Genomic DNA, 27806 nt, shown 5'->3' on the forward strand with positions numbered 1-27806 from the left:
TGCACAGTTGTGCAGCTGAGCTGGGGACAAGCCAGGAGAGCACAGGCAGCTGTGTGTGACCTGTGCGATGCAGCGACCGAAGCCTCGGTGGAAGAGGCTGGGCAAAGGCAGGGGAGAGCAGCTGGTGAAAACTGAAAGCACTACCTAAGTGTTAACACAGCTCAGCTGGGGCACAGCAGCTTGGCAGGTCATAGGATGCCAAAACATGCCTTTGACTAGACAGGAGTAATTTTATTTCAGGAAGCAAAGAATGTCCTTGTAACCTGGAAGCAAGGAGGAGAGAGGATATGTAAATAAAGGCTATTTTTAGGACTGTATGTCTTTGTGATGTTTGGTGTTTCCAGCCAATAATCATCCCTCTTCCTCAGTATTAGTGTTCCCCAGAAGACATTTCTGTAACAAAACCTCTTGCTCTTTAATTTTGTAGGTGCTCTGTGAGGGTCGTTTGGAGCTGAAAGGCTGCTGTGACGGTCTTTACCAGGGTAATACTTCATCTTTCTGGCATTGAGGACTTGGAAATAATCCCACAGGTATTTTGTGACTATATATAGCAATCAGTAACTGCCATTCACATTTCATAAGCAGAACATTACACTGCATTGGTAAATTGGCCCTGCTGTGACACTAACAGACAACGTGGCTTCTTGCTAATACCATAATTTCTTGGGATTCAATTTTTTAATGTGACTAATCATACTTTGGGAAGCAGTGGAGGAATTACATACTTCAAAGAGAGTAACAGCAGAGGGAGCAGGGTTTACCAGTAAGCATAAGAAATTTTTCACTGGAGGTTTAAGTCAGGAATCCAATCTGTTTATAATTTCCATGCTGTGTGCATTGGCAAACTTCCAAAGAAGCAAGCTGTAAACATAGATATTTTTCCTATGACTAGTTCTGATTTTTGTGCATAGTTTTCTATACGTCAGAGATATGAGAACCTGGAGTGTGGAAGGGGGCATGTTCTAGGGTGATGTTAGGATAGAATCAACCCCTGAGATAATAACCTCTGATTTTAATTAAATTGAACTGAAAGAAGCAGTTCAATGACAGTAGACCTTTTAATATGGAAAGAACCCCTCTTATTTCTGAACAGGAAGATGCTTTTAATGCTTTATATGAGCAAATGATAAGTTATTTCAAGTTATGTTAAGTATGATGATATACTAAAGTTATGGCCTTTGCACAGTAAAATGCAGTCTAGATATTAATGCTAAAAAGTAACCTGTAGTGGAAAAAGCCCAGAGTCTTTTTGTCTTTACCAACACTGTGGGATTTAACTCCAGGCTGCTTTATAAAGGCAGAGGTTATAGAGTAAGATTCAGGTGGATTTGCTGTGCCTTAGACTTGAATCAGTTTTGTTCTTTACAGGAGTGTTGAAGAAACATTCTTTGTTATGGCTTAAAAAATTACTGGGAGCTAATCAAGATTATTATGGCTTCTAAGGTGGTTATAATTAATTGTATGTTAAAGGAAATGCCAGCAGTTTTGCATGAATGTGCTGTGTCCTTGTTAATGCTTGCAAATAAACAGCTTTTCCTCATTTACTTTTGGCTTGCCTTGAGAAACACAAGGCAATCATATTGGTGTTTTTACTAGGTAATTATAATTTGTTTTAGATTCATGTTAAAATGCTTTGTAAAGAAAGGCGGTGATGTTGGCATAAGCTGCTTCGAGCAGTAAAACCAGTGTGCTCTGGAGGAAGAGGCTGGGGTGAGCACTGGTGCATCTGAGTTCATGTGGATAATTTCAGCTCTGAATTACTTGTTTCAAAGTCTTCAGCCAATGGTGTAGGTTTTCTTTCTTAGAATTTAGTAATTAAGAAGTTTTATAGCTGCTATCATGTTCTAGCTGAATCTGCAAGACTTGAAATACTGCTACAAGTGGATGGTTTTATGGCTGCCTTTCTTGGTTGGTATTGAAAGTGGCTGCTCGGCATCATCTTGAAAATCTGTTTAATTAACCCTATCTTTTGGCTCTTAGTAAGTAAGCAGCCTTGCAGGTTTTTGGTTTATACCATTATCCACTTAGATATCATTAACCTTATTTATAGCCATCAGTACTGATAGCAGCTTAATGCCTACTTTTCAAGCTCCGTTGTTTGTGGAGGGGAAAAGGATGAAGCCATCTGCAGCACCAGTTCAGTACTCAAATTGCTGTTTGAGGATGGACCAAACTTGAGAGCCTCAACTTTGTGTGCACCAAGAGCTCATCAGTGGCCTGAGGTGATCTTGAATTAGTGATTTGCTTGTTGGATTTCACCATGATATTTAAATGTAGATACATATGGAAGCAGGTGCTTTCAGAGTGATTTCCCAGGTGTCTTTAACAGCACAGACTAGCTCTGAAGAGGAGACAGGCTGTAACCCTTACTTGTGTCATCAGCTTGTATGTTGTAGTCCAGTAGCTCAGAAAAATGGTATCTTAATCAGGTGTTGACAGTATCTGGTTATGATACTTTGTCTCACAAGCTTTATTCCTCAGCAGCAAATTTTGGGTCTTTAAGCATGGAACCAAACCAGAGAGCAGTACTCTGCCTTAATGACTTAGAAGAAACCATTGCTGTGTGGTCTGAAAACATTTTCCCTCATCTAGTCCTTGGAAAAAGAGGTGACTTTGCTTGTAGCAGTTTGGAGCAGTTAGATTGCACCCCAGTTCCCCACCTCCCTAAAGAAGCCCCATAGCAGAGGGAGTGCTGTCACCTTTAATTGAGGAGTGGAAGGACACCAGTGTGTTTTTTTTTTTTTTTTTTTTCTGGAGTTCATGTGATCAAACAGTGTTCATGTATGAGTACAAGTAACACTCTGGTCTAATTTGCCACAATAATGGGTATGACTTGTATTCTTTGTTGTACAGACTGGTCTTATGTTGGTTCCACTTAATTTTCCTGCATGAGAAGTCTGTGCAAATTTGGAGCTGGATGAAGGACTTGCTTTGTCTCTGTTTTTAGTTAGGCTGTCACGCAAGTGGAGTTTCTCTTGTACTATGGTGAATAAAGGGGGCTGTAGTATATCAGTTTGATCAGAAGTTGAGTCCTAAAGACACTGGATGTAATAGGTATTTGTTTCCTCTTCTGACCTGAAAAAAAGTCCTCCCTTTTGGCTAGGAGCTGGCCTATGTTCCCTCTGACTGGATATGCAATTCAGAGTGAATGAGAAACTTGGAACCGTGGTAGATGTGCAAGCAACTTCCCTTTAATAGGTCAGGTCTCTGTTTTTATATCTTGTTGATTATGAGGTTTTCAGAAAGCTTATTTAATAAGGAATTCAGTCTAACCTGTGGAGAAAAATTCCATCCTTGTGTATTTTGTCTAGAACTCTTTTCCTTCTGCCAGTGTTCTGTGCCTGACAGCGCTCTTTCCATAGGAGTAATGATTCACTGAGGTCTTGTACTGTAAAAAAAGTAAAAAAAACCCAAAACCCACAGAAGAAAAGCCAGAAATATAGGCAGTATTTGTTCTACAAATGCTTGTTGTTTGGCATTTCTGTTTGAGTAAAACACACTGCCTTTACAAACATTTGTCTCCATTATTGAGGCATGAGCTGCTCATGCCCCTTCTGCCCCTCTTGCCCTCCTTTGAACTGGAGTGGGATGGACACATGTACGTGTTGCTGTGCACACACGCTCCTACCAGCCAAGACTGTGGTTATTCAGCCTCCTGTAATTCATTATTTGTGCTGGTTTTCCCAGTAACAACTGTGAAAAGAATGTACAAACAATCTGCCAACCCTGTAACCAGGTGTCCTACTTGTTTGAGCAAGAGCTGCTTTCTCTTTTTACTGAGGTCTCTGTTTATTGACTCAAGTAAAACTGAGTAGGATGGTAAAGCTGTTGCAGATCTCCTATAAAGACAAGCTGGTAGCAGTAGTACTTCTTGGCAGATTTCCTCAGCCATGAGAGAACATGGTGAGGAGGTGCAGGAGAGTGTAGAGTTGTGTTGTTTTAACTGGAATATTCACTTGTAATTGTTCTCCCAGGCTTTATGTTGTGCATCCAAAAAACCACTCCATTAAATGATGGCAGACTATTCAGATGGACAGCTGAGGCTTAATATATTTAAATTAATGTACTTCCCAAGTGCACTTGACTTGCTGGGCTTTCTGCTACATCACTTACTGTGGCTTGTAATATTGGCAGACCTCTGCATGGCACTATTCACTCAGCTTTATTCATTTCTCAGATTACCCATGTACTAGTTCTTAACTAACTTAAACAAGCAGTTTGGGAATATGTGGTTTGCAGGAGGGTGAGAAACAGAAGAGGGAAAGGAGAAGACTTTATATGATACTGTGAGACATTTTCATGCTTACTCATGCTTGCAAACTGTTGTGATAAATTATTCTGATTCCTTGTGTAGTCTTGTAGAGCAATCAAAAGAATAATTAAAAAATAATCATCTTGCCATGTGATACACATCAGAGGACAGAGCTATTACGAATATTTTTAGTGGTGGTTGTGTCACTGAGGATGTATTTGGCCTTTGTTTCTCTGGGCACTGGTGAGCCCAGCTGAGGGTGAGAGTTTCAGTTGTGCTGTGGGCTTGAAAGAAATAAATATCCATTTTTCATCTTTTGCCTTGTGGATATTTCATTGTGTGGGGCCCAAGGCAACAAGTTAGACTTATTGAACAGTTATCTTGATTCCTTCCTATTTGCTTGAAATTTCAGGACACTGTGTATTTTTCTTTTTTTTCCCTTCCATTCCCCTTTCTCAGGTTGATTGCATTTTGCCCCCAATAGATGCATTTTTACTGTATTTGGAGTTACTGGGTCACACGTGGTAATTTTGAGACACCAGTTTTCCCAGTTGAATTGAGTAGGAAGAAGTAATAACTGCTTTCTGAGCTGAGGTGAAGAGTTGTCATCTCCCTTTTGGCACTGTGCAAGGCTGTGCCAAGAGCTCCATGTTTGGGCAGCAGTGCTCCTACATGAGGCTGGCACTGGTGGCTGTTTCTGCTTGCTGGACAGGCAGCTCTGGAGTGTGCTGTGGACTGATCCCAGTACAGTGCTCCTCACTAATCCCCTGGAGAAGGTGTTCTGGTCTCCAGGTCTCCCAGGAGGCTCTTCTGTATGCCCCTTGCATCCCTTGCTTCACTTGGCCCCATCTGCTCAGACTGGCTTTCCTCCCATACCCCTCAGGCTGTGCTTTTGGAAGTGAAACAATCTGCTTTCAACATCCATCTCTGGGGCTGGGTTTCTAAACTGGCACAGCCTTTGAAATACAGAAGTTATAAGAGCTGTGCCCAGAGGCCAATATGCTGAGATAATGCATCTTGAATAAGCAGAGCTGGAAATTTCACTTCTAACTTTTCCAACCGTTGCTGCCACTTCTACACTACAAAGTGTTCCATTTCTCTATTTGGCTTTCTCACTATTTGTGTTTCTAGACAGTTTTTAAATAACTGAGTTTTATAGAATGCTATAAACCCATTTATTTTAGACTTTTATTATTATTATTGGAATATAATTTGTGTGTCTCATATTTTCTAGCTCTGGTTATGTCTGACATGGAAGGTGCTGAACTGCTCTTGCAAGAGAATTTGTTTTCACTGTTTCAGTGGACAGTATATATATATTGTTTCCCTTACTTTTCTCATGTGGGCTTTCCAGTGTCTTCCATGTAAATCCCAAAGAGTATGCAAGATAGCATTTGATACTGGTAAATAACAGCTCTTACGGTTAAAGGAGAGTTTTTTCAAGCTTTACTAATTAAAATTCAGAGAGTCTAAATAATTTTCATGAGGTTAAAATGACTGAAGATAAAGATTAATGCTTTGGCTTGTTTCTCACAAAAAGTTAATTATTTTTATTCCTCCTTTTAATTTTTTACAGGTATCTGGAAGATGAAACCCTGGCTGCAGTTGATGTTCTTCCCTTGTGTTTTCCTGATCTGGCATACAGAGGCAGAGTTCTTTACCTCCATAGGTGTGGAAAGAACAAGTGCATGATGTTGTGATGTGGTTATGGTGAAGTGTTAGTTATCGTCTGAAGCATATGGTTTCTTCATGTGGCCAGCACTGTCTCTATTAGGAAAAGCTGCTCTTCTGCAGCAGCAGTGCAATTTATTTGCAGTTGGTTGACTTAGAACACTGACCAACGTGATTCAAGTTTCTCTGGGGCCTCTGTCAGTAAAATAAGATGGGGTCTGTGTTCTGTTAGGATTTGTGCATCTGTTGTCATCTTGAACAGGGCATACCACCTTATGCTAGAAAGCTTAGTCCTGAATTTGAGTTATGAAAATAATTTAAGTGGTAAATATGTGAAGTTTTTTTTCCCCCACAGCACCTGAAATCTCCTGTCTTCTCAAAAAGTTGAAGTTAGATGTCAGAAGGAAAAATCAGTAACTCCCTTACATTGTGTGTTTTGCTAGGCCTGAGTAAATCCTAAAGAATTTGCATTGTAATAAATCTGTAAAATAATTTGATTTTTATGACAATTTAGTTCCTGTGTTCTAATAGGATACAACCATGTATGATTGTGGTGGAGCTTCAAATAAGCACAAACTGAATTTTCTGCTGTTAATTGGTCTAACATTTTCCTGTCGAGCGGTTTGGGGACTTCCCCTCCATAAGGGCATTAGAGACTGATTAACTGCCTCTGGCTGTTCTCCAGAATGTCCTTTGAGCCAGGGGAGCTGTTTGTGAATGGCAAAGCTCAGAGCTCCTGGTGGGTTGTTCTGCACCACTGTTGGAACTGCTCAGGCAGAGTTCTGCTGCCAAGCACCTCACGTGCCCTGTGGCTGGCTGAACAATATTTAACAATATGTCTATTACTTGCTTCTGATTTTTCTAAGTAAAGTAGCATTTTATACAAAGCTTCCACGAAGGATCACCTTCTCTTTACACGTACCTATTTCTGAACCTTTCCTACTCTGAAAATAGCATATCCTGCTGCTTTCTATCTGCTTAATCATGCCTCATTCATAATTACTTTGGAATGCTGGAGCTGTGGTTGCATTTATGAATCTAATAATGTTCTTTCAGTTTGGGCTTTGAAAAGCCAAGTTTGTCATAGCAATTAAGACTGATATGTTAGCAATTTCCACTAATGCTAATCTGGAGAGTGTGTGTTTGCGTCTATGAACATTGGTCTGAAATTCCTCTCTGTGTAATGTTAGGCTGTTTCCATGGTTACCCATATTGTAAAGCTGTAACTTTAAATGATGCTAGTGATTACACTAGTAATTTGTTAGTGTGACCTGATCTGTGTCAATATGTAGAGCAGATGCTTTGGCAACCTTTTGGATCTTTTGTTGCTTTGTCTCTATAGCTGTATGAGTGTCAAACCTTTCTTTTAATTGTCTTGCTTGCACTTGTAATACTAAAAGTAATTCAGAGGCAGAGGAAGGGTCAGAGCAAAAGCTACATGAACTGTTGAAGCTGGGACTTCAAAAGCCCCTTGAATCATTTGAATGCCAGACCTATGTGTCTAATAGCTTTTGTGGTTTACAGACATTGAAATGCACAGCCTTAATTTGTCTGTTGTTTGTGATGGTTTTAATAGCCCTAGAGCATTTAAGGTTTGTCTTCTGTGCACTTGGGAATTGTTACTTTTTTAGGTATGATGAATATTTGCTCCTACTCTTTTTAGGTCAAATGACAGACCTGATTTATGCAGAGAAGGACTTGGTACAGTCTTTACAGGAATATATCCGAGCAGAAGAGAAAAAGCTCTCTCAGATTAAAAGGTAGGGGAGATTTGTGTAATGAAGGGTGACAAAATGGCTCATTTGAGTTCAGTCACACCCCACCTTTGTCAGCACTCTCTGATGCTAAATCTTGTTGGTATTTCCTCAGTAGATAATCACAGGGAGAGAATAGGTACTAACTTGGTTTAATTTATTCCCATTAACCTACAAGGGTCCCTGCTTCAGATATCACTTAGAATTTGCTTCTTTAGAGATGGTGCTCTGGTGGGATCTCCCCACTTTGCCCTGTCCTTGTACCATCACAGGACTCCTGTAAGGAGGATACATCAGAGTCATATCAGGAGTCTTGTCATGAGAGCTGAATGCCTCTGTGTGCCAGTGCTCTGTGCTGCCTGTTGTTTCGTGCCATCAGCCCTGCTTACAAGAGCCCAGTGTGCCAGTGGCATTTACCAAATCTCTGGGTTCCTTCCTGTGTTGGCTTTGCCCTCAGGGACAGTTCTCCTGCCTTGTTCTCTTCAGGTGCCAGTGTGGCTGCAGTACATCTGTTATCCTGATTGCTTGGATCACTTGAAAGGCTCTTGCTGACAGACCCTTTGTGTCACTTAGGAAGATTAATTCTCCTCTAGTAAAAGCAATATATCCTAGGGTGTGACAGGAGGATAGGCTACATGAGGTCCAGGTTTGGAAGAGCCAAGTGCCTCTAGAAGGAGTTGTGCTTTCCAAAAAACTTCTGAGCTCGCGGTTGTATGTGTCAATCTGACCTTCCTTTGAGAGTGTAGGATGAGAACAGAGCTATGGAATAGTGGAGTGGTAGGAATTCTGGTCACATATGCACAAAATGTTCTTTTCTTGAAAAGCTGCCCTTTGGAGGCGAAGCAATATCCTCTTCAAGTATTGGTTAAGAGAATATCTGTTCAATCTATGAATAAGCTGGTATTTTTAAGGCTCATTACAACTGAGATGCATGCCTACTGAAGTTAGGCTTAAAATACTAAGCAGGGAAATATTTTCCCTTTGAAAGAGATTATTGTAATTAAAAAAACCTCCACTTTATCCTTATGAACTTGAAAGATTTAAAGTTAGATTTGACAGTAAAAGCAGCAATAATTTGATCTAGATGTATAATTTGAATGATTTAAGAAGGAAGATGTGCATTCATAAATGCCTAAGAACAACTTATGAATGCACATCTTCCTTCTTAAATCATGTGCACACTTCTCATTCCAGCTGGGCTGAAAAAATGGATATACTGACCAGCAAATCAGCCTCTGATCCAGAAGGGTATCTGGCACACCCTGTAAATGCATACAAGCTTGTGAAGCGTTTGAATACTGACTGGCTGGAATTGGAAAACCTGGTTCTTCAGGATACCACAAATGGTAAGGAGTTCCAGGGGACTGCTGTCAGGAGGCAGCTTTGTGTTCTGGAAAACCACAAGCTTGGCTGTGGTTTAAATATTATTGCCAAGTTTGTTTAAAAAGCAGCTAAGGACTTACCTTGTGTGTACTGATTAGCCAAGTGAGTGAAACTTGCAACTGGAACACATCTTGGTGAAGAATCAAACTGCTTTATTTGGGGAAGAAGGGAGAATGGGATATTCTTAAAGCTGTGCTGGTAGAAGTTGAGTGTTGTGTTCCATTGTATATGAACTGCTTCATTTTCTTTCCCAGTCTGTTGCTTCTCTTGATGATCACTGTTTTTTGACCACGTTGATCAGAGAATAAGATTAAGAATCAAAATGAGTGCTGTATCGAACTGATGGGGATAGTCGTATCAGCCCCAGCATTAGAGTTGACAGATGCTGTAGTCTGTCAAAACCAGGATAAAATGATTGCTATCTCTAAACCTATCCTTCTAAATCAAATGCTTCCAGTACTAATACTTAGGTTTGCATCATTTTGTCAAGTGTCTGCCTGAATTTGCTGGGATACCTTTTTTAAGTGGAGGTTTATTTTTACTAGACTCTTGGAAAGTGAGGAAGAGGTGGTTATGTTTTTCAGGCAGAACACCACATGCATATGCTAAAGTTTAGGTACTTGAGAGTTTTTTCCAGACAAGGCTTTTATTTCCTTTTGGAATAGTTATCCTAAATGGAAATAAAATACTCAAGTCTATTTAATACGTCTGTCGCTAATTCTTTTTCTAAAGGCTTCTTTTTCCAGTTTGGCTTGCTGTATGATTGGAATGGTTGGGCTGTTTTCCTTCAGTTGATGGCTTCTCTTCTGCCCAACCAACCTGCTGTGTAACCCTGATGTATTTACCTAGTGCATTTAATTTTATTTCTGAATATCACCTGGTTTACTTGTCAGGTTCAATTCTCTCACTGAGTTCACCTGTGCTAGTGAGGTGATCCTGGATCAGGGTCTCTGTCTCTGGAACTCGGACTTGAAAAGCTCTTGTGGCTTTAGAGGTTGGAATACTGAGTTGGAGATCATTGACCAGTACTACAACCTGAAATCAGCTGTCTCTATAGGTATTGCAGGAGATTTGATGAAAGTATTAAGTTTTCATGTCAGAAAGAGACATTACAGGACAATGAAGATCATTAGATTCACATTGTACATCAGTAATTTTGTGGCACAAGAAATCTGAATTTAGCTATTTATTCTTTATTTTTTACTCATGAGCCATACTTGTTGAAAAGGGACAGAAAACAACGTGTTTACAACTTTTGAGCCTTAATAAGAGACTTTAAATCTGGGTTATTTGAAACTCAGTTCTCAAGCCAGAGCAGATGTTTCCTCTTCTGTGTCAATCTGTACTGATACTTATTCAAGCTGGGGAGTAACATCTTTCCCTTTTACTGCAAAGGCTTTATTGCAAACCTTACAATCCAGCGTCAGTTTTTTCCAACTGAAGAAGATGAGACTGGAGCGGCGAAGGCTCTGATGCGCCTGCAGGACACCTATAAACTGGATCCTGAAACCCTCTCTCGAGGGAACTTGCCAGGTAAGTGCACCAAGGTCTCCTTGGTTTTAACAGGAAGGAAGTGGTAACATCCTCAAACTCTCCAAAAGTCCTTTATAAAAAGAGGATTACCTGGTTTTGGCACAGACGTTTCAGAAAATTTCAAGAGATACTCGGATGTTTGATTATTAGCTGAGTCCTGATGAATGTTTGCTGCTGCTGCTTATGAGGCACCTACTGAAACAGGTTGTGGTGGATACTAACATGGTGTTTACAAACTGAATAGGCTTAATTGGGGTGAGGGTAGATGAGTTGGCACAATGTTTTTATTTGTTGTAAGTATTATTAGCCATTAATAATTAAGTAAATTTTAAGTCTTACATATGCATCTTCTTAGCTGGAGCAACTGGAAATCAGTGCAGTCACACTCAGCTGGACACCCAGTTTGTTTAAATCAACATCCAGCTTGCTTATGCACAAATACAGATTTATAGTAAAGAGAAACAAGCTGCTGTGCATGCAATCAGCATGTAGTGAGGCTTCTGTGATCATCTAACAGTGTTACCTGTAGGTTAGGTGAAATCTGTTAACAATGTTAGTCTGCTCTTCCTTTGTCTACAACAGAAAACACTATAGCTTACCACTGTAACTTCTGTTAACTTCTCTTTTTTTCCAAAGGAATGAATTAGAATAAAGTTAAGGTAGTTTACTCTTTAATTCTGATGGTGATCACTTTAGTACTGAACTTAAAATATTGTCAAAGCATCGTTTCTTAGAAACATTTTTGGATGATAAAAGTGTGTATTTACAGATACTTCTCAATGTGTCCCATGTATTTAAGGCAAAGGTGCTTGTGTGGATTGCTGAAAGCTATCTTTTTATTTTCAGGAACAAAATATAGATCCTTCCTGACAGTTGGTGACTGCTTTGGCATGGGGAAGACAGCCTACAATGATGGGGACTATTATCACACTGTGCTCTGGATGGAGCAGGCCTTAAAACAGCATGATGAGGGGGAGGATACAGCAGTCAGCAAAGTAGAGATCCTAGATTATCTCAGCTATGCTGTTTTCCAGTTTGGGGATTTGCACAGAGCCATGGAGCTCACCAGGCGGCTGATATCCCTCGGTAAGAACAAAGACAACGTTACTTTAGCTGGGAAGTGCTCCCAGCAGCAGAGCTGAGAGCAGTTGTGGCCCATCTGCGTTGGTGAGCTGACTGGAAAGGATATCCTGACAGATCACTTATAATGTGGGTCCTGGAAAAAAGTCTATTTAGACATGAAGTATCTTTAACAAGCTGTCTTATGGTCCATGCTGTTGTTACCCAAGGCCCCAGTGTGTCTGACTGCACTCACTGCCTGTGTGCTTTACTGGAGTGTACTGAGATGCTGTGTTTGGCAGTGGCTAAAGCCTCGCTTGTTTCATGTGGAGATCAAGGCTACCACAGACTAGGCAGTGCTGCACTTTCTGTAAAGTCTTACTGACTTTACGTATACCTCTTTATTCCTCAGTGCATGTGCTCATGGATGCTGGAATACTTTGCCTGAGATCCTACAGTATTTATTTCTGAATATTCAGAACAAACTGAGTTTCTTAAAACCTCCTTTTATTTCTGAACTGTTTTTAGTTTTCCCTTGAGTAAGCAAATAAGCTTCCTATCCAGCTTTGCCTACTTCCTGCAGTGGAAAGGCCTGTTCTCTTCATTTAGAAGTTAACATTACCAGTGTTAGGTATTTGATGGGTTTTTTAATGAGCTGTGATTGTTAGTTTAGATATTAGCAGCATCCTGAGAGTGGGTGAAACCTTCCTATTGAAAAATACTTATTAGTCTAATTTCTGTACAACTAGAATTCTTAAATTAAAATTTACAATATGAATATGCATTGAATCTAGCTCTAGGGGTTTAGCACTGATAGCAGAATGCAAATCCTTATCAGCAGCAAACAGTGGAACACGGTTGGCAGTCCCTTCTGAAAGCAGCAGCTTCCTCTGCTCTGGGCTCAACTTCCCTATCTGGCCACTATTACCCTGTGCTCTGAGTGGTGACTGGAGTGAGCTTTTGGGTTGGTTCCATGAGATAAACACGGTAAAGTTGGGAAGGCCAGAAGGGAAAGAATCTGTTGTAGATAGTAGCATCCAGAAACGCAGATGAACAAGGAATTGTTCCTTCTTAGTTATCTGGGGTAAAAGTCCCTTGATGATGATTGTTGATTCTTACCAATATCATTAATAAATCAGTAGTATGTCCAAAGATGCTAGTGATCCAGGCTCCCTCCCATGTAACCCTCTTAGAGCTACAGATGGATGCTGTAGGTGGGCTCAGAGCTTCCCAACCTGAGAGAAGTCTTTGGGACTGAAGGCTGTGGCTGGACTCCACCACAGTACTTGGTTAAAGTGTGCTTGTGCAGTGTGGGTGAGGAGCATGGTGGAAAGGAGGGGTACAGCAAGTAGGCTACCTTGGTCTCTCCTCATGAGCTCTGGTGATCCGCTCATCTTGGGTAGAACTGGTCAGCAAAGTTGAGAGAAAAGGAGGAATATGACAAACAAAAACTTGTATTCTTTTTCTTGGAATACGAGTTTTATGATGGGTTCTTTCAGACAGGATTCTTTTGTATCCTGAGTGCAGCTCTCCTTTGCAGAGACAGAAGCTTCCCAGTGTGGATTTTCAGTGCAGACTGAAGCCAATGCCTTTGTTTGCCTGGTAATGATTTAGGAAGGGAAGAATTGTTGCTGTCTTGATACAGGGACTTGTTTTGCTAACAGTTCCTGAGTTTGCAAAAATCTGTTCTTCTCCCAATGAAGATAGCACTCATGAGAGAGCAGGCAGTAATCTGCGGTACTTCGAGAAGCTGCTGGAGAAGGAAAGAGAGGAGAAGGAGAAAGAAAATTCAATAAACAAGACTGTGATGACCACAGAAGCTGTGGTGCAAAGTGGAGCCTATGAGAGGCCTCTTGACTACTTGCCAGAGCGTGATATCTATGAGGCCCTTTGCCGAGGTGAAGGGGTGAAAATGGTAAGAGACAAGAATTTCCTGACTGTGCTGCCTTTGCATAAGGGTGGTCAAGCTTGGTGGGGCATGTTATGATTTTACTTCTGTGAAGCTCTCTTTTTAAGATAAAATTAAGTTTGGTTTTATCCAGGCTGAGATTTGTACCTTATATCTTGGCTTCTCAGTCTTTAGCTGTTACACACAAACAACTCTTAGCTGTACCTCTTAAGGGTTGTTGAAAATTGATTCTCCTCAGTCTGTCTACTCATCTTTTTCAAAATGAGTTGTACAGATACAAAAAGAGGCTTTTTCCCCTGAGAGCTGATTATGCTTTACCACACTCAGGGAATCACATTATTCCTTCCCTTTTGCATCTTAGACATGTTGTTCTGGAGTGATGATTTTGACCAAGTGATTTCCAGTACCTCTCAAACATGGCTTTTACAATTCTTAGTCCAGGGAAAAGAACCAATTTATTTCATCTTTACAGTCTTAATTATAAGAACCAGGCTTTCTTGTACAGCTCAGTGCTTGTTGTAGTTCTTAATCTGTAACCTATTGTGATTTAATTCCCCTCAAGTTAGTGTGTCAGATGCTGCTCAGTGGTACTTGGAACAGGATATCTTGTTTTTAGTTGCAGTAAATTGCAGAATCGCTCTTGTTTACCTCTTGTATCTTCTGGTCACCTGATGGCTTTTACAATGTATGTAGAATGAAGCTCATCTTCCTGTCTTGCCTGTTTGACGTTCAAGAAAAGTGTTTGAGCAAACAATGCTTTGTTTGGCATTTTGTTTCAGACACCTCGAAGACAGAAAAGGCTGTTTTGTAGGTACCATGATGGAAACAGAAACCCTCACCTGCTCATAGCTCCCTTTAAAGAGGAAGATGAATGGGACAGTCCTCATATTGTGCGATACTATGATGTCATGTCTGATGAAGAAATTGAGAAAATTAAACAACTAGCTAAGCCAAGGGTAAGTTTCCCTTTTTCCATCTCACTAATGACTGCTAATTCCATGCTTCAGTCTCTATTAACAAGGACTAAGCAAAGGATTTGAAAGATCTGGTTTCATACTACAGATGATACACTGCAGCTGTGAGCCTAAAGGGAAGGATTTTGAAACTGCCTGGTGATGTAGGACCATAAAGCCCAGGTTCCCAAAGGTATTTATGCATTGTTGCACTTAATTATGCAAAGTTCTCAGTAAATGGCTTAGAAAGCTTTAAGAAATTAGAAACTAGACTTCAAAAGATAAATAGCTGACTTAAAATTACAGGAGTAGGTGTGCAATATGTCTTGAATATGCCTTTTGAACTGGAGCCAAACTTAAATGAAATTTAAAAAGCCCAAATCTCAAGAGAAGTGGAAAGGAAAAAAATGTAAGTTGTGCTAGAATAATACCTAGAGGTTTGTTTTTTTTTCTTTCTTTTCTTTTTTTTTTTCTTTTTTTTTTTTCTTTTTTTTTTTTTTTTTTTTGTGTTTTTTTTTTTTTTTTTTTTTTTTTTGTTTTTGTTTGTTTTGTTTATCTTGGAATCCACTGCTTCTGTTCTAAACCATAGGTGTTTCTTGTTACTCATGGTATGAATTCTGGTGACTCTGCACACAATAAAAAAAGCAGCTACCTCATGCAAAGCTAGTAATTATCTGTTTTTTCTGGAGGTGGAATTTCCTGCCTAACTATCACCTTTCTGGCAAAAAGTAGTATGGCAGTGTGACAGTAGTAGACGCCCCCTTAGTTTTTCTGTCATGTCTGAGCAGAATGTAAAACTGAACAAATCTTTGCTTATAGAGGAATGGTTCATTTTAGCACTCTTCAGGCTACCACTATGAAATATGGTACTAAAATTCCAGTGAAGACTTACTGTTCTGTAAGTATTTCTAGATGTAATTATAAATAGTTAGAAACAGATGCTTCCCAAGATCATTAAGAATTTGGGATGTTTATGAAGCTGGTCTTCTATGACTACCAGCCAGCTAGGGAAGTGTTGGCTGAATACTCCTGTCTCAGTGAGGAATCTCACCTCCTTAAATGGAGAATTTTTCCTATTACATCACAGTAGAAAACTTCAAGAGCTTCAGATAAAATGGAAGTATTCACATAGAGCATATCACTTCATCTGTTTTATCAAATAAAGTACTGTCTAAAGACAGCTATTTTTTTGGTTCTTCCTTTTTATTCAAAGTTTTACGGAAAGTCTTAATGCTTGGTCTCTGAATTTTGCATATATTACTAATGTTAGAGGAAGTTTTCATGTTATCTATGTAGTGTAGAAGTGCAGTCAGTTCCTAGAAGAGTAGGTAAATACAGCCTTAAGATTCAGGTGAAAATTGTCAATTTTAAAAAAGCAACCATTTTCTTATGAGTTGTTTTTTCTGAACCTATGTATAGCTCAGCTGCAGTAATAACTTTAAATTCTGCAGTACTACTGAAAGAATGGAAAATGCAAGTCCTGTGGTGAGATGGTCCTTAATAAGTACAGCTTAATTTTAGCCTGGAAATTTTAGTTAGGAATCATGGAAGCTTTCAGACAGAACTGTGAAGTGTTATTTTACTTTAGGCTCAGAAAGGTGACCACTTTGTTTATTCTAAAATGCATTTGCAAGAAATTTTTACTTTTGAGTCCAAGCACTTCAGCATTATCTGCAGTTTACACTTGCCAATACTTTTTGTAGAGAAAGAACATCTGTATGTGATTGGGAGTAGCTGCAGTTGAGTTGCTTTTTATGCTTGTTTTGCAAAATGCAATCACTGTTACTCCACTTCCAAAAAGTAGATCCAGCTTTTCAGGCAATCCATCAGAACTGGCTGGGAAGGATCAAAAAAATTCTTAGTTCTGTTGTTGTGGATAGCATTGAGAGAGGTCCTTTATCATAGTATGAGAACCATTCTTAAAATTACCTGCAAGCGAGGAATGTCTGGGCAGGCAAGAATATGGCATGAAGTGGGAAGGCATGAATATATGAGCTCATGCAGCAGGGTTTCAGCAGTGCAGAATTCCAGGAGGAAATAACAATGGAGAGCTTGCTAAACTAAACAGACTCTGAAACAGTCAGTGAAGCTTCTGACCAATGAAGGGTGTTAAGATTTTTGAAAGCAAATGCCTCTTACAAGGCTGATTTTTCCACCCTGAGAGAGGAAGCTTCACATTTATCAGTTGCTTAGACCAACTGAGGTGTAGATTGTGTGTCTTAAATGAAGAAACCTGCCTGTCAGAGCAGATAGGAAATAATATCAAAGCAGTCAGGCTTATTTGAGTTCTGATTTATTTAGATAATATGCTAGGTGCAGAAATCAAGCAAGCATATACAAGCTTGAAAACGGCAGCAGGAGGAAAAGTCTGGGAAGCAAAATATATATCCCCAAAGCTATGCTTCACTGTACCAGTGAAGAACAGCATTCAGTCAGCCTGGCTCTTCTGTTGTAATTTATACAGGCGAAATCTGGAACAAAATAACAGTGAGTCAGAATTACAGCAACAGCTGTGCCAAGAACTCTTGTGTAGGGACAAGACAGCTGACATGGAGTATAAAGCTGGCTGGAGACTTATTTGAGGAAAAATGAAGGAAATAATGACTGCATTCTCTGAAGAAGATGCAAATAAAAAGGCCTTCTATGACCTATAATTAAGTGGAAGAAAAGAGGTATGATTTGGAGTGTGTGTGCTTGGCAGGAGTTAAATTTAAATGTGGTCTGAGTTTACAGTCAAAGAAAAGCGTGTCCTAGTTCTTGTTCTGAGCTGCAAGAATGAAACCAAAGTGAGCTGGTGTATTGTTAGCAGTCATCTGTCACTCTGAGACCACAGCAAACTTTATCAGTTTTGCCAAGTTCCATTTTTTTTTTTTCCTACAGATCTGGTCAAATGGCCTAAATGTGATGATACTTACTGTTTAAATGTGTAGGTGTGCTGTGCTTCTGCAGAGTTACCTTCATCATGTAATAATGTCTCAGAACTAGATGTTCCAGGCATCTTTCAGCTGGAAAACTTGAACATGGAAATGTTGAGAGTTGTCTTTGGGGAGTTTTCTACTGCTCGGGATTTGCTTGTCCCATAATTTGTAACTCGTTCTGTAAAAGTTTGCATTTGTTATTTTACATCTGAGAATGAGGTTGGGTTTTTAGTCCACATGAGGAGAAGGCTGATTAAATTCCTGGGCTATCCAATTCTCTTTGCCAGGAACTTGGACTTCATATGTTGTTAGATTTTGTTGTTGTTCCCTCTTGCTAATATTGACTCCAGCTGTTCAAAAAAAAGTGCCTTCAAAACCTGTTCAACAAGCAACTCATGGATTTAATCAATATCATGGCTTGTGCAGTCCATCAGACTCTTTTTCCAGGACCAAATGCAGGGGATGGATTGTAGTTGTGTTTCTGCATGTTCTAGCATGAAATCAGATCATATTCTAGGTTGAAGAATATGGTTCTAGGCTCATCCAGTGAGCTACTGAAGTTGGACAAATCAGGTGTTGCTTTTGGTAAGATGTGAGAAATTTTCTATCCTGTAGCTGATGTGTTTCTTCCCCCTTGGGATTTTTTTTGGCACAGCTGGCACGAGCCACAGTACGTGATCCCAAAACCGGTGTCCTTACAGTGGCTAGCTACAGGGTATCCAAGAGGTAAGCAGAGAGAAAGGCTGAGCTTTAAGGGTTTTGTGCTTAGCAGCTGTTGTTTGCTACCTACTTTGTCTGAAAACTTGAACTGCTTTGCACGTAACCAAAGCTTCCCCAACAAATGCATGGAAAATGGCTCCTTTAGCCATCTGACAAAGGGCAGAAGAATCCTTCTGCCTTGGAAAACGTGATGTGGTGATTGGTATTGTAAAATAATGTGTTGCTATCCTTCCCTTAGCTCATGGTTGGAGGAAGATGATGATCCTGTTGTGGCCAAGGTGAATCAGCGAATGCAGCAGATCACAGGGTTAACAGTGAAAACAGCTGAGCTCTTGCAGGTTGGTGCACTGGCTTCATCCTGGTGGAATTGGCTGCTGGTTAGGGTGGTCTGGTGCAGGCAGGTGTTCTCCCTGTGTGTGCCAGGCAGAAAGGGGTGGAGATACCAAAGCAGTGTGAGAACTTCTTGCAGGAATCTGAGATTTAGCTGTTTGTTCTGAGGGAAATGCCTGCTACTTTTGTTTCAAGTCTGCAAAAGCTTATTCTCTGTCCTAGTTCAATGTTTCTAAGATGCAAGTATTTTTTGCTGTAGTCTCATATGAATTCTGATCTTTGGATGGCTGTTGGGAAAAAGAGTGCCAGAATAGCTGTATGTTAGTCCATTCACTGTTTTTCCTCCCTGCTCCTTGAATTCCTGTTTCAGAGCTTGATTGAAATACTCTTGATTACAGGCTATCCATAGAAACCAGGTAATTGTGTAGTGATCTGGGAGACACATTAAGTACAGCCTCAGAGTAACTAAAGCATGTTATGTGATTATAAAGTAAGTGAAGAGGTGCTTTTAAGTTAATTTTCTGTGAAACTGGAGAGGCATTTGTATGTAACAGATCATGCATGAGTGGCACAGAGTCCAGTTCTGTCCCCTAGGCTGAACTCACAGGGAGTTGCATGATTTCATCTGCCTTTCCTTCAGAGGAAGGAGACAAGAATGTGGTGAAACTATTGCTGCTGAATGTTAAACAGGCTGTTGTAGTGATAAGTACAAACCCTCAAACTACAAGAGGGAAAAAGCACTCAAGTTGTTTCTCATCTGTACCACAGTTCCGGCAATCTAAAAATAAGCGTACTATAGATAATCATCTTGCCACAAAGTGCTGTTTCTCGGAGCATGCTTTGGATTTCTGAGAGCAAGTGCTATTCTGCAGCAGTCACTTGCAGTTCAATACATATTTACGTGCTTCCTTCTTCCATGCTGCAGGTTGCCAACTATGGAATGGGAGGGCAGTACGAGCCACACTTTGATTTTTCTAGGGTAAGATCACACTTGCAATTATTTCTCAGTGGGGTGGGGAGGAGGGAACAGTTTGGTCTGAGAGAACTTTTGAAGGTGTTTTCTGGTAGAGCATTTAGTATGTAGCCCTGTTGCATGGATGGGTTATGAATTCTGAAAAGTCATTGCACTGCCTTCTGTGATGCTGAAAGTTCAAGAGAGCAGTGAACAAATCTCCCTGCTTTCTTTGGGACCTTGATTCCTTACACAGTAGAGACACACTAAAAGAGTCATGCAGCACTTGAATGTGCTCTTTGCATTGTTTTATTTGTAAACTGAGGTCTGCAAGCCCTGGGTTATGAGTCTGCCTTGTTCCATTAGGCTTGTGAGTTCAGTGATGTTGTCCAAACCTTCTTTGCTGGGTGCCTTAAAGCATTTTACAGGAGCTGACTGAGGAGGAGATATCCTTCCACCTTCCTCCCACCTTCCTCCCAAAAAGTAAACATTATGGAAATCCTCGTGGGTTGTACAGCCCTTCTGGCAGACCCCTGAGAGTGGCTGCAGCACTGGGGTCTGAAAAGAGTTCCCTGGGTTGGTTGTGAGGGCAGTGCTCCAGCACAGGTTGGATGTAAGGTGGTAGTGCTGGGTCTTCATGAGGCACTAGAGGGCTCTGCCTGGCAAGGAACAGCTCTGGTTTGCTGTGGGAGAAAAGAAAAGCAGATTCTTAATAATGACCCTTAACAAGTTCATGGACATGCTAAGCATACTGAAGAGCTGTGGTGACTGGTAACTTCAAATGTAAAATCCATGTGATACCTTGATTTCTGTGGTATTTCAGTGGGATCTGGCATTATTCGGATTGTCCCAATGGTTTTACCTGGTAGGAGGGATTACTGCAGCCAGAGTATACAACCCAATAATTGAGTGCAGAATTTAAGCCTCCCAGCTTAGCGCTGTTTAAAAAATAAAAAAAATCTGAGTTTTAACACTATGGAAGCTTGTATTCATTAGTTTTGGCTCATTCTGAGAATTTTCCTCTTCAAGTCTGCTTAGTTTCCTGAGATGAGTAAATGTTCTTAAATTCTCTTCAAGCCTTTGAACTTAAGGACCTCAGGCATCAATTTGGCCACTGTGGACTTTACTTTTGGATTAGGAGCTGGAGCAGAGCTCCACTTGGAACATAACCCTGGCTGCATTTGTCAGCTGAGGCAAGGCAGTTGGAGAGGTTGCCACAGTTCTGGTCTGGTCCTGCAGGCTCTCTGTGGATCACAGACTTTGTGTTGAAATACAGGTGCTGCTGTGTCTCCCCAGCTTCTGATCAGCCTTGAAGCTTTTTATTTCCTTGCAGTTCTCAAATAGAGGCACTTCAGTAGCTGCCTATTACAACTTGGAGGTTTTATTTTGGTTGTTAAAGTTAGATTTTTGCTGTTGAAGTTCAGAAATTCATAGTTGGACCTGGGTTTCACAGCAGTGGCAGTAACCAGGGAATTCTCTGTATCTCAGTGTTCTTATGTTGGCTTTTTGGATTGGATTTGCATATGCAAGTGTTGGGGTTTATATGAACACATTTCAGGAAAGACCACTTGTTTATTGAAACATGCTTCAAGCAGATTGAACTACAACATCTTAGACATGGTTACTGTGGCTTTCCCTGCTGTTTGTCTTTTTCAATCCTGATTTATTGTTTTCTTTAAATGTTGAACATTATTGCTTTTGTGTGTAAAAATGCAGCTTGATGTCCCCTGACTGGAATGACTTCCTGACTATTAGCAATGTAAATAAATTTCTAATTTCATTTTTTTTTGAAGGAAAGACACTGGTATTCTAGATGTTATTTCTACTTCTACACTGGCACCAGTGTGATCTCAACTTCAACAAATGAAACTCAATGTTTTTTACAGACTAAAGACAATTTGATCTTTTTGATGTGGTCTTTAGTCCTAGTCAGGCAACCACCTGAAACTACTCTATAGTTTTGTCTGCTGTCAAAACATGCATTTGCTCTTCTCATGGCAGTATTTCTTTGAGTTGCTACATTTACAAGAATCTCTTATCTAAAGCCCACTGAAGATTAATTTTTTGTATTCATATCAGTTGTTGACTTTGGATCAGTGCCCAGAACAATAATGGCCTGTTGTTGACCTTACTTGGATAACATCTGTGCCACAGGCCCTGAAAGCATCACTTCTCTTCTCCCGTCAGAATTGTTCAGTGCAACTCCTCCTCATTGCATCCAAGTGCTCTGTGCATGCAGCTGTGCACCCTGGCTGCAACTTGTGATGGCTTTAATGTTGCCCTGTATCACTTGTCCCCTTTCTATTCCAATTCTTTAAGTTGGGCTTGAGGATCTCTGCAGAGCTGCAGGTACGTAGCTCTGGTGAGAGCCTGTTTGGAACCCGGGTTAAAGTTGTTGTCTGTTGCAGCGACCCTTTGACAGCTCACTCAAATCGGAAGGAAATAGGCTAGCGACGTTTCTTAACTATGTAAGTACCTCTGTCTGTCTGCTGTCTGGGAGCTCAAAATTTGCAGTTATTCTCATTTAATTTTATAGAAAGATGAGCCAGATGCTTTCAAGCGGTTAGGGACTGGAAATCGTGTGGCCACTTTTTTAAACTATGTAAGTATGATCTTTAAGCATTGAGTGTAACTTTAGCAGCATCTTTTTACAGCTTGTGCAGTTGGTTATTTGTAGAGATTTCCTGGCATCTGGCAGTAGGGATTTCATTATTCCTGCAAGCATCAGGTGCTGTCCCATCTGAATTGATAGAATTTTGGTGGTATTTAATGTCAGAGCAGAAAATTTGAATATAGGATCCATCTTCTCCTTTTGGTCACTCTCTGGAATCTTTTACTTAATTAGATTCCATGGAGGAAAGGAGACTTTGGCTTATTTCTCAGAGGGAAATACGTGGGGCACGCATGTGGTTTGGAGAACTTGACTATCAACCACTTAATGTGAGACAGACATATTTTTCCACCACTGTTTGACAGCACGTGATGTTGTGGTCTGTGATCCTCTTCCTCAGCTGTGTGGCAAAGCCAGAGTTGCTCAGTTGCTCAGCACAGCTGCTGCTTCAACAAATGAAGGCAGGCAGAGCTGATAAACTTGGTGCAACTAGGTTACAAGTGCAGATTTGAAAGATTCATTAGTTGCATGCATTATACAGCCCACAGACCATGTACACTGGAATCCTAAACACAGCTGCCACTGGGAATAATGGCCTTATTTTCACAGTAGTCTTCTGACACTATTTTATCTATCAACCTGTACCCACTAGATCTGTAAAATCACCTCATCTTCTGTGTTAAAGGTTATAGTGATATAGCTTAAAATATCTTATCACAGAATTTTAAATTTGTTGGCTGACATCATATTTTGAGAATGAAATGCATCTCAAAACAGAACCAGAAGCACTTTCAACTTGATATGGTGGAGAGGGATATAATCTTCAAAAAAAGAATTAGAGTAAGATGGGTAGCTGTGAAATATTCTGCTGCAAAGAGATTTTAATTTTAAATTTAATCAATTTTTACTTTTGCTTCTCAGAATTTTGGATGAGCTTTGATTTACAAGGAACAATATGCATCTTCTCTGCCAGTTGTACATGGTCAAAGGCACTTTGCCCTTGTTTGTCTGATAGAGAACACATAACACACCATATGTGTACCACCAGCCTTACTAAAAAGAGTAGTTGTGTGGCTAAGATGTGTATTAACTTGCAAGGCTGCATGCACACACTTTCTAGTTGGAAGGGGCAAAAACCTGTGCACCTGTGGCATCTGATGCCCTTTTATTGTACCAAGCAGGAGGACACCAGAGTGGTAATAACATCTGCTTTAAACCGAAATCCAAGTTACAATAGGGATTGTGGGCACCTGGGGAGTGTATTAATAGGTTTTAAATTTGGTGGGAGTTGGATCTGACTAATCTGTTTCTTTTAATTAGAATCTGACCCAAAGCTTACTGAATTCAGTGGCAAGATGTTCTATTTTTAATGGGAGTTTTTCTAGAAACGTTGGGGTTTGAATCAAGTCTAGAATTTACAATAAATCCATTGATGAATACAATAGGGTTAAATTCATTCCAGTGTAGTAGGGCAAAGCATAAAGATACATGGTTTTGTTTAGAGTCACGTAGCTGTAGCTGTTGAAGCTTGAGCTGCCTAAAGCACTTGAAATTGCATAAGAATGTTGGTGAACAGCACAGAAACAGTGCAGAAAGAGAGGCTTTCTAATAGTTTGTGTAGTTTTTGAAGTGGTTGACCAAGATGCATAAACTAAATTATGAAAATGAGTTCCAAAGGCATGGTTTCAATTTACGAGGAAATATGTGGTTTAACAGACACTTGTTTTCCTAATTGGATCATAAAGTGGAATGAAATTCTTGAAACCAGCTTACTCTGAAATCCTCTCTCTTGTTCTAGAGCATTAGCTTATTAACATTGCAGGTACACAACTTCTAGTGACTGTTTGAAGTAGAGGATACATAATCTAGGAAATACATATCTAGATATACATTATCTGGATAAAAGCCTTCAGCAGAAATAAAATGCTTCAACAGGTACTGCTCCTTCTACAGTTTGTGCTGGTTGAAGTGCACCCTCCTCATCAGTGCTGCCTGTAGAGGTGCAAGTGGAAATATCAGGCCTTGGGACACTTATAGCTTGTGGGATTGTCTAAAAAGCCTTGTGAATGTACAGTTTGTGGACTTTGTTTTCTCAGATGAGTGATGTAGAAGCTGGAGGAGCTACAGTTTTCCCAGATTTTGGGGCAGCAATATGGCCCAAGAAGGTAAAGTCTGTTTGTGTTTGGGTTTATTCCTTCTCTCTCCTCTTACTGTTTCTCCCTCAGCACAGTCCCTGTAAAAGTCAGCTGGTGTGACAAGTGCAGTTCATTGCAGCTGTAGTGATCTTGCAGACTAAAGGGCATCTCCCTTTGTTGGTAATGTGTGACGTGAATAGTTTCTCTGTACAGCTATTTTTAACAAAGTAAACTTGTGTTCAGTAGAATTCCTCTGTGCTCTGAACACAGCTGTGCTAGAACAGGACTAAGAGTTTTTCATGTGCTGTTGATGGTGATCTGTTAAAGTGCTTCCATCTGCCTACAGCTGAATCCATAGGCATCCCCCTCCCCTTACTTTAACCTGGTTATATTGACTAGGATGTGACTAATCCAGATCTGATCTCACTTTTCAGGGAACAGCAGTGTTTTGGTACAATCTCTTCAGAAGTGGTGAAGGGGATTATAGAACAAGGCATGCAGCTTGTCCAGTACTAGTAGGGTGTAAATGGGGTAAGTAATACTACTTTGGAAACAAATCCTGAAGGGAGGCTCACGTTTCTAAAGCTGGGGATATACTGAGCTCTTATGAAAGCATTTACTAACCTGGGTGTCCCTTCAACTACTGGAGTCATTTGGTCATAATGAAATTTCCTGCCATTGATCTCATGAAATATTAAAGAGCTGCACAGCTGTAGCTTTTCTAGTGAGTTTCTGTGTCAATGGCGGCATGAAGTGTAAGACTGTTATGGGGTTTGTGTAATGTATCAGCATCAGAATGACTTGAATTATCACTTGGCTAGAATCAGGTCCATTCCTATAGAGATCTGCCCATAGTTTGAGCTGCAAAAGGATGAGAGCTCCTTATAAGGTGGTAAATGGGAGTGTCTGGACATTAGGAATCTCTGCTTCCTGCTGAAAGCTTATCAAGCTTCATATCATCTATTCCCATACCTATATCCCCTAGCCTCCAAGGTATGCCCCTGGAGTGCCAGAGCATGCTGCCTGTCAGTGATACAAGCCCCAGAATACACTGCTCTGTTAGTGTTGGCTCCAGAATTGTGCATTGAGGAATATCCTTTCTTCCCCAGCCTTTTGCATCTTTCTATGTGTTTTCCCTTAGGTGAGTGGAGAAGTATAAGCATGGATCCCCAGATAGAGATTTTACCTAAAGTATCCATCTAGGTTGTGATGATACCCACACTGGGTACATGGTGATAACTAATTCTGGTTCCCTGTTTCCACAGTTTCAAACAAATGGTTTCATGAAAGAGGAAATGAATTCTTAAGACCTTGTGGGAGAACAGAGGTTGACTGAATTCCACCGTTCTGCAGACCTTTGTTTCTGTCTCCTTTTCTACTGTTGTTTGTTTCAGTTCATTTCTAAGAAATGATCAATCTTTTTCTCCAAGAGTCCTGGCACTTTACTACAAAAGAACAATAAAATATGTAACACCTGTGAAAGAAAGTAAATGGTGTTGTACACATTCATGTGTTTTGGTTGCAGTTATTTCCACATTTTCCCTGCCTCTTCCCTACAGTCTCCCTCTGTAGTAGTGGTGCAAACAGTGCTGTGACTAATTCTGTTTGGGTGCTTGGTCTTGTGCCTTTTGTACCTCAGATTTAGATGTTAAATATTTCTTTGAACCAAAGTTTTTTTTAAAAGAAGTTTTGTGTACATGTTGATTTTATTGTATTTCTATGGATCACAAGTTCTAAAGCAAAAATAAATGTTCTTTCCATAAAGTGATTCTCTATTTGGAGTCCTTGATTGGTGCATCAGTGTTTGGTTTCAGGGAACAGGGGGCCTTTACTTTTTCCTCTGAAGGCCTGTTGCCTTGTTGCCCTTTTCCTGTAGAAAGTACATCATGACTTTGGACAGTGTTCTGTCTCAGCACCTATGGAAATCAGTAGGATGTTTTGTAAACAAATCTTAATCTACTTCTGTAGACTGAAGGAGAGTTTTGTCATGCCCTTCAGGCAGGCTGGAAATAATCCTTCCCTGTGATTCTCCTTTGCCCTTTTGCTCTGCTAACATGTGAGTATTGGCCCCAAGCCAACACATGGAGGACTGGAACAAAGTTACACTTCTGAATTATTTACAAAGAAGTTAGAGTTAATTGCTGAAAAAATTGCAAAAGTTATGGAGAAACAGGCAAATGTTTCAGAAATGTAGGTGCTTGGTGTTAGTGCTGGGCTCTTGTACCAGTTTGTGACTGTGCAGCTCAATTGACTTTGGAGCCACCGTGGCTGGGTGTGGTTTGAGCCTGACTTCATGGGACTATGGATGACTGCAGGTGAACTCAAAGCCAGAACTGGTAATGGTTGTACAACTATAAGCTAGTGCTTAAAGACATGCTTGGGCAGCAGTTAATGTACCAATGCATGGAATTGGCTTGAGAAAGTGAAAGAAACTTCAATGGCACTGAAACATCCACTTGCAGTCAGTGTTGTCAAATGACCAAGGCTGGTTTGATTTGTGCTTCTGCATTGCCCTGTGTTGTGCAAAGACTGAATGAGGTAAGGCTTAAAACAGGTGTTGGGCAAGGTTAGAAGCAATTCCCCTGCTGTCCTCTTGGGAGAGACCATAGTATGGGAGAGCTTTACATCTTGGATATAATACATGTCATCAATTTATTCTATCAGTATTAAAGCAGTGTGGCTCAGCAATGCATCTTCATGTGCTCTTCTATTTTATATATAAAGAACTGATGAATTTGAGGGTTACTGCTTCATTTAGATGCAACATGCACCTGTACTCACTAAAACTTTAATTTTTCTGTTAAACATGCACAAATGATTGAACAAAGAGGCCTTGGATTGTCCAGCCAGACTTGCTGAGCTCAAGTTGTTAATAACACTGAAGTGAGAATCTAGACTTGTGACTAAGCTTTGTGTGAATACTTGGTGCAGGTAGCTATAGAAACTGCAATGTTTTTTTCCTAAAAGCTTTGAAGACCCAGCACAGCAGAGCTCAAAGCTGCTCTCTAATCTCCCAGGGCTCTCCTTTGCTTGCCATGAATTTTGTGGTTGCTGGCTGGCTGTTCAGAATATCTCATTGTTGACCTCTAGTTCTCTTAGTAAAATGTCTCAGCATAACATAAACTTGGGGAATAAGGAGTTTTGCTTTATAACAAAGTACTCAACATACGACAGCCTTGCAGATATGAAGAAGTGATGATGAGCCAAAGCCACAGTCTCTGGCTGGAGCATTCTGGGTTTCAGGGGAAGGAAGAGGAGCCTACTCAGACTTTGTCGACGTGGTATGTTGACAGATAAAGTTCACATCAGGACTCTGGCCAAAAACTGCACATCCCATTTCTGAAATAATGTAGTTGGCTGGGAAATACCATTGTTAACTGTGTGTTACAATACTGAACTTGTAAAGATTACTTGCTTGTTTTCTCTCAGAAAAATCCTATTCTGTCTTCTCAGTTGTCTTTGACCTTGCTCCCATCTAAAGTAGGAGGCAATGAGTGTGGATGCAGAACTGCTTGAATGCCAAGCTGCTTTTGGTGCTGTATGCAGGATTTACTTACTGCTAATCTGATCTGAAGAGTAAGAGATAATAAATATAATAATTTGAGAGAAAAGAGCATATGTGCCTT

At 40.3% G+C, this 27806-nt stretch overlaps 1 protein-coding gene across 4 annotated transcripts; it reads left to right on the forward strand.

Annotated features, from left to right (window-relative positions):
• On the forward strand, nt 1–25948 carry P4HA2 (prolyl 4-hydroxylase subunit alpha 2). 4 transcript variants are annotated; one of them, XM_053991279.1, is made up of 16 exons: nt 1–530; nt 5829–5921; nt 7587–7683; nt 8872–9023; nt 10456–10593; nt 11440–11679; nt 13356–13567; nt 14341–14517; nt 18088–18158; nt 18391–18490; nt 19408–19461; nt 21843–21902; nt 21971–22036; nt 24142–24210; nt 24615–24711; nt 25446–25948. In XM_053991279.1, exons 2-16 carry the CDS (start codon nt 5840–5842, stop codon nt 25514–25516), a joined length of 1686 nt encoding a protein of 561 aa, XP_053847254.1. In that variant the 5' UTR covers nt 1–530; nt 5829–5839; the 3' UTR covers nt 25517–25948. The 4 variants fall into 4 exon arrangements, with proteins under 4 accessions (XP_053847254.1, XP_053847253.1, XP_053847251.1 ...); XM_053991278.1 differs by lacking the exon at nt 21971–22036 and having other exon boundaries at nt 2–530; XM_053991276.1 differs by lacking the exon at nt 21843–21902 and having other exon boundaries at nt 5–530.
• The last annotated feature ends 1858 nt before the right edge of the window (nt 25949–27806 follow it).

The sequence above is a fragment of the Vidua macroura genome, chromosome 15 (assembly GCF_024509145.1).
Source record: "Vidua macroura isolate BioBank_ID:100142 chromosome 15, ASM2450914v1, whole genome shotgun sequence".
NCBI classification, from domain to species: domain Eukaryota; kingdom Metazoa; phylum Chordata; class Aves; order Passeriformes; family Viduidae; genus Vidua; species Vidua macroura.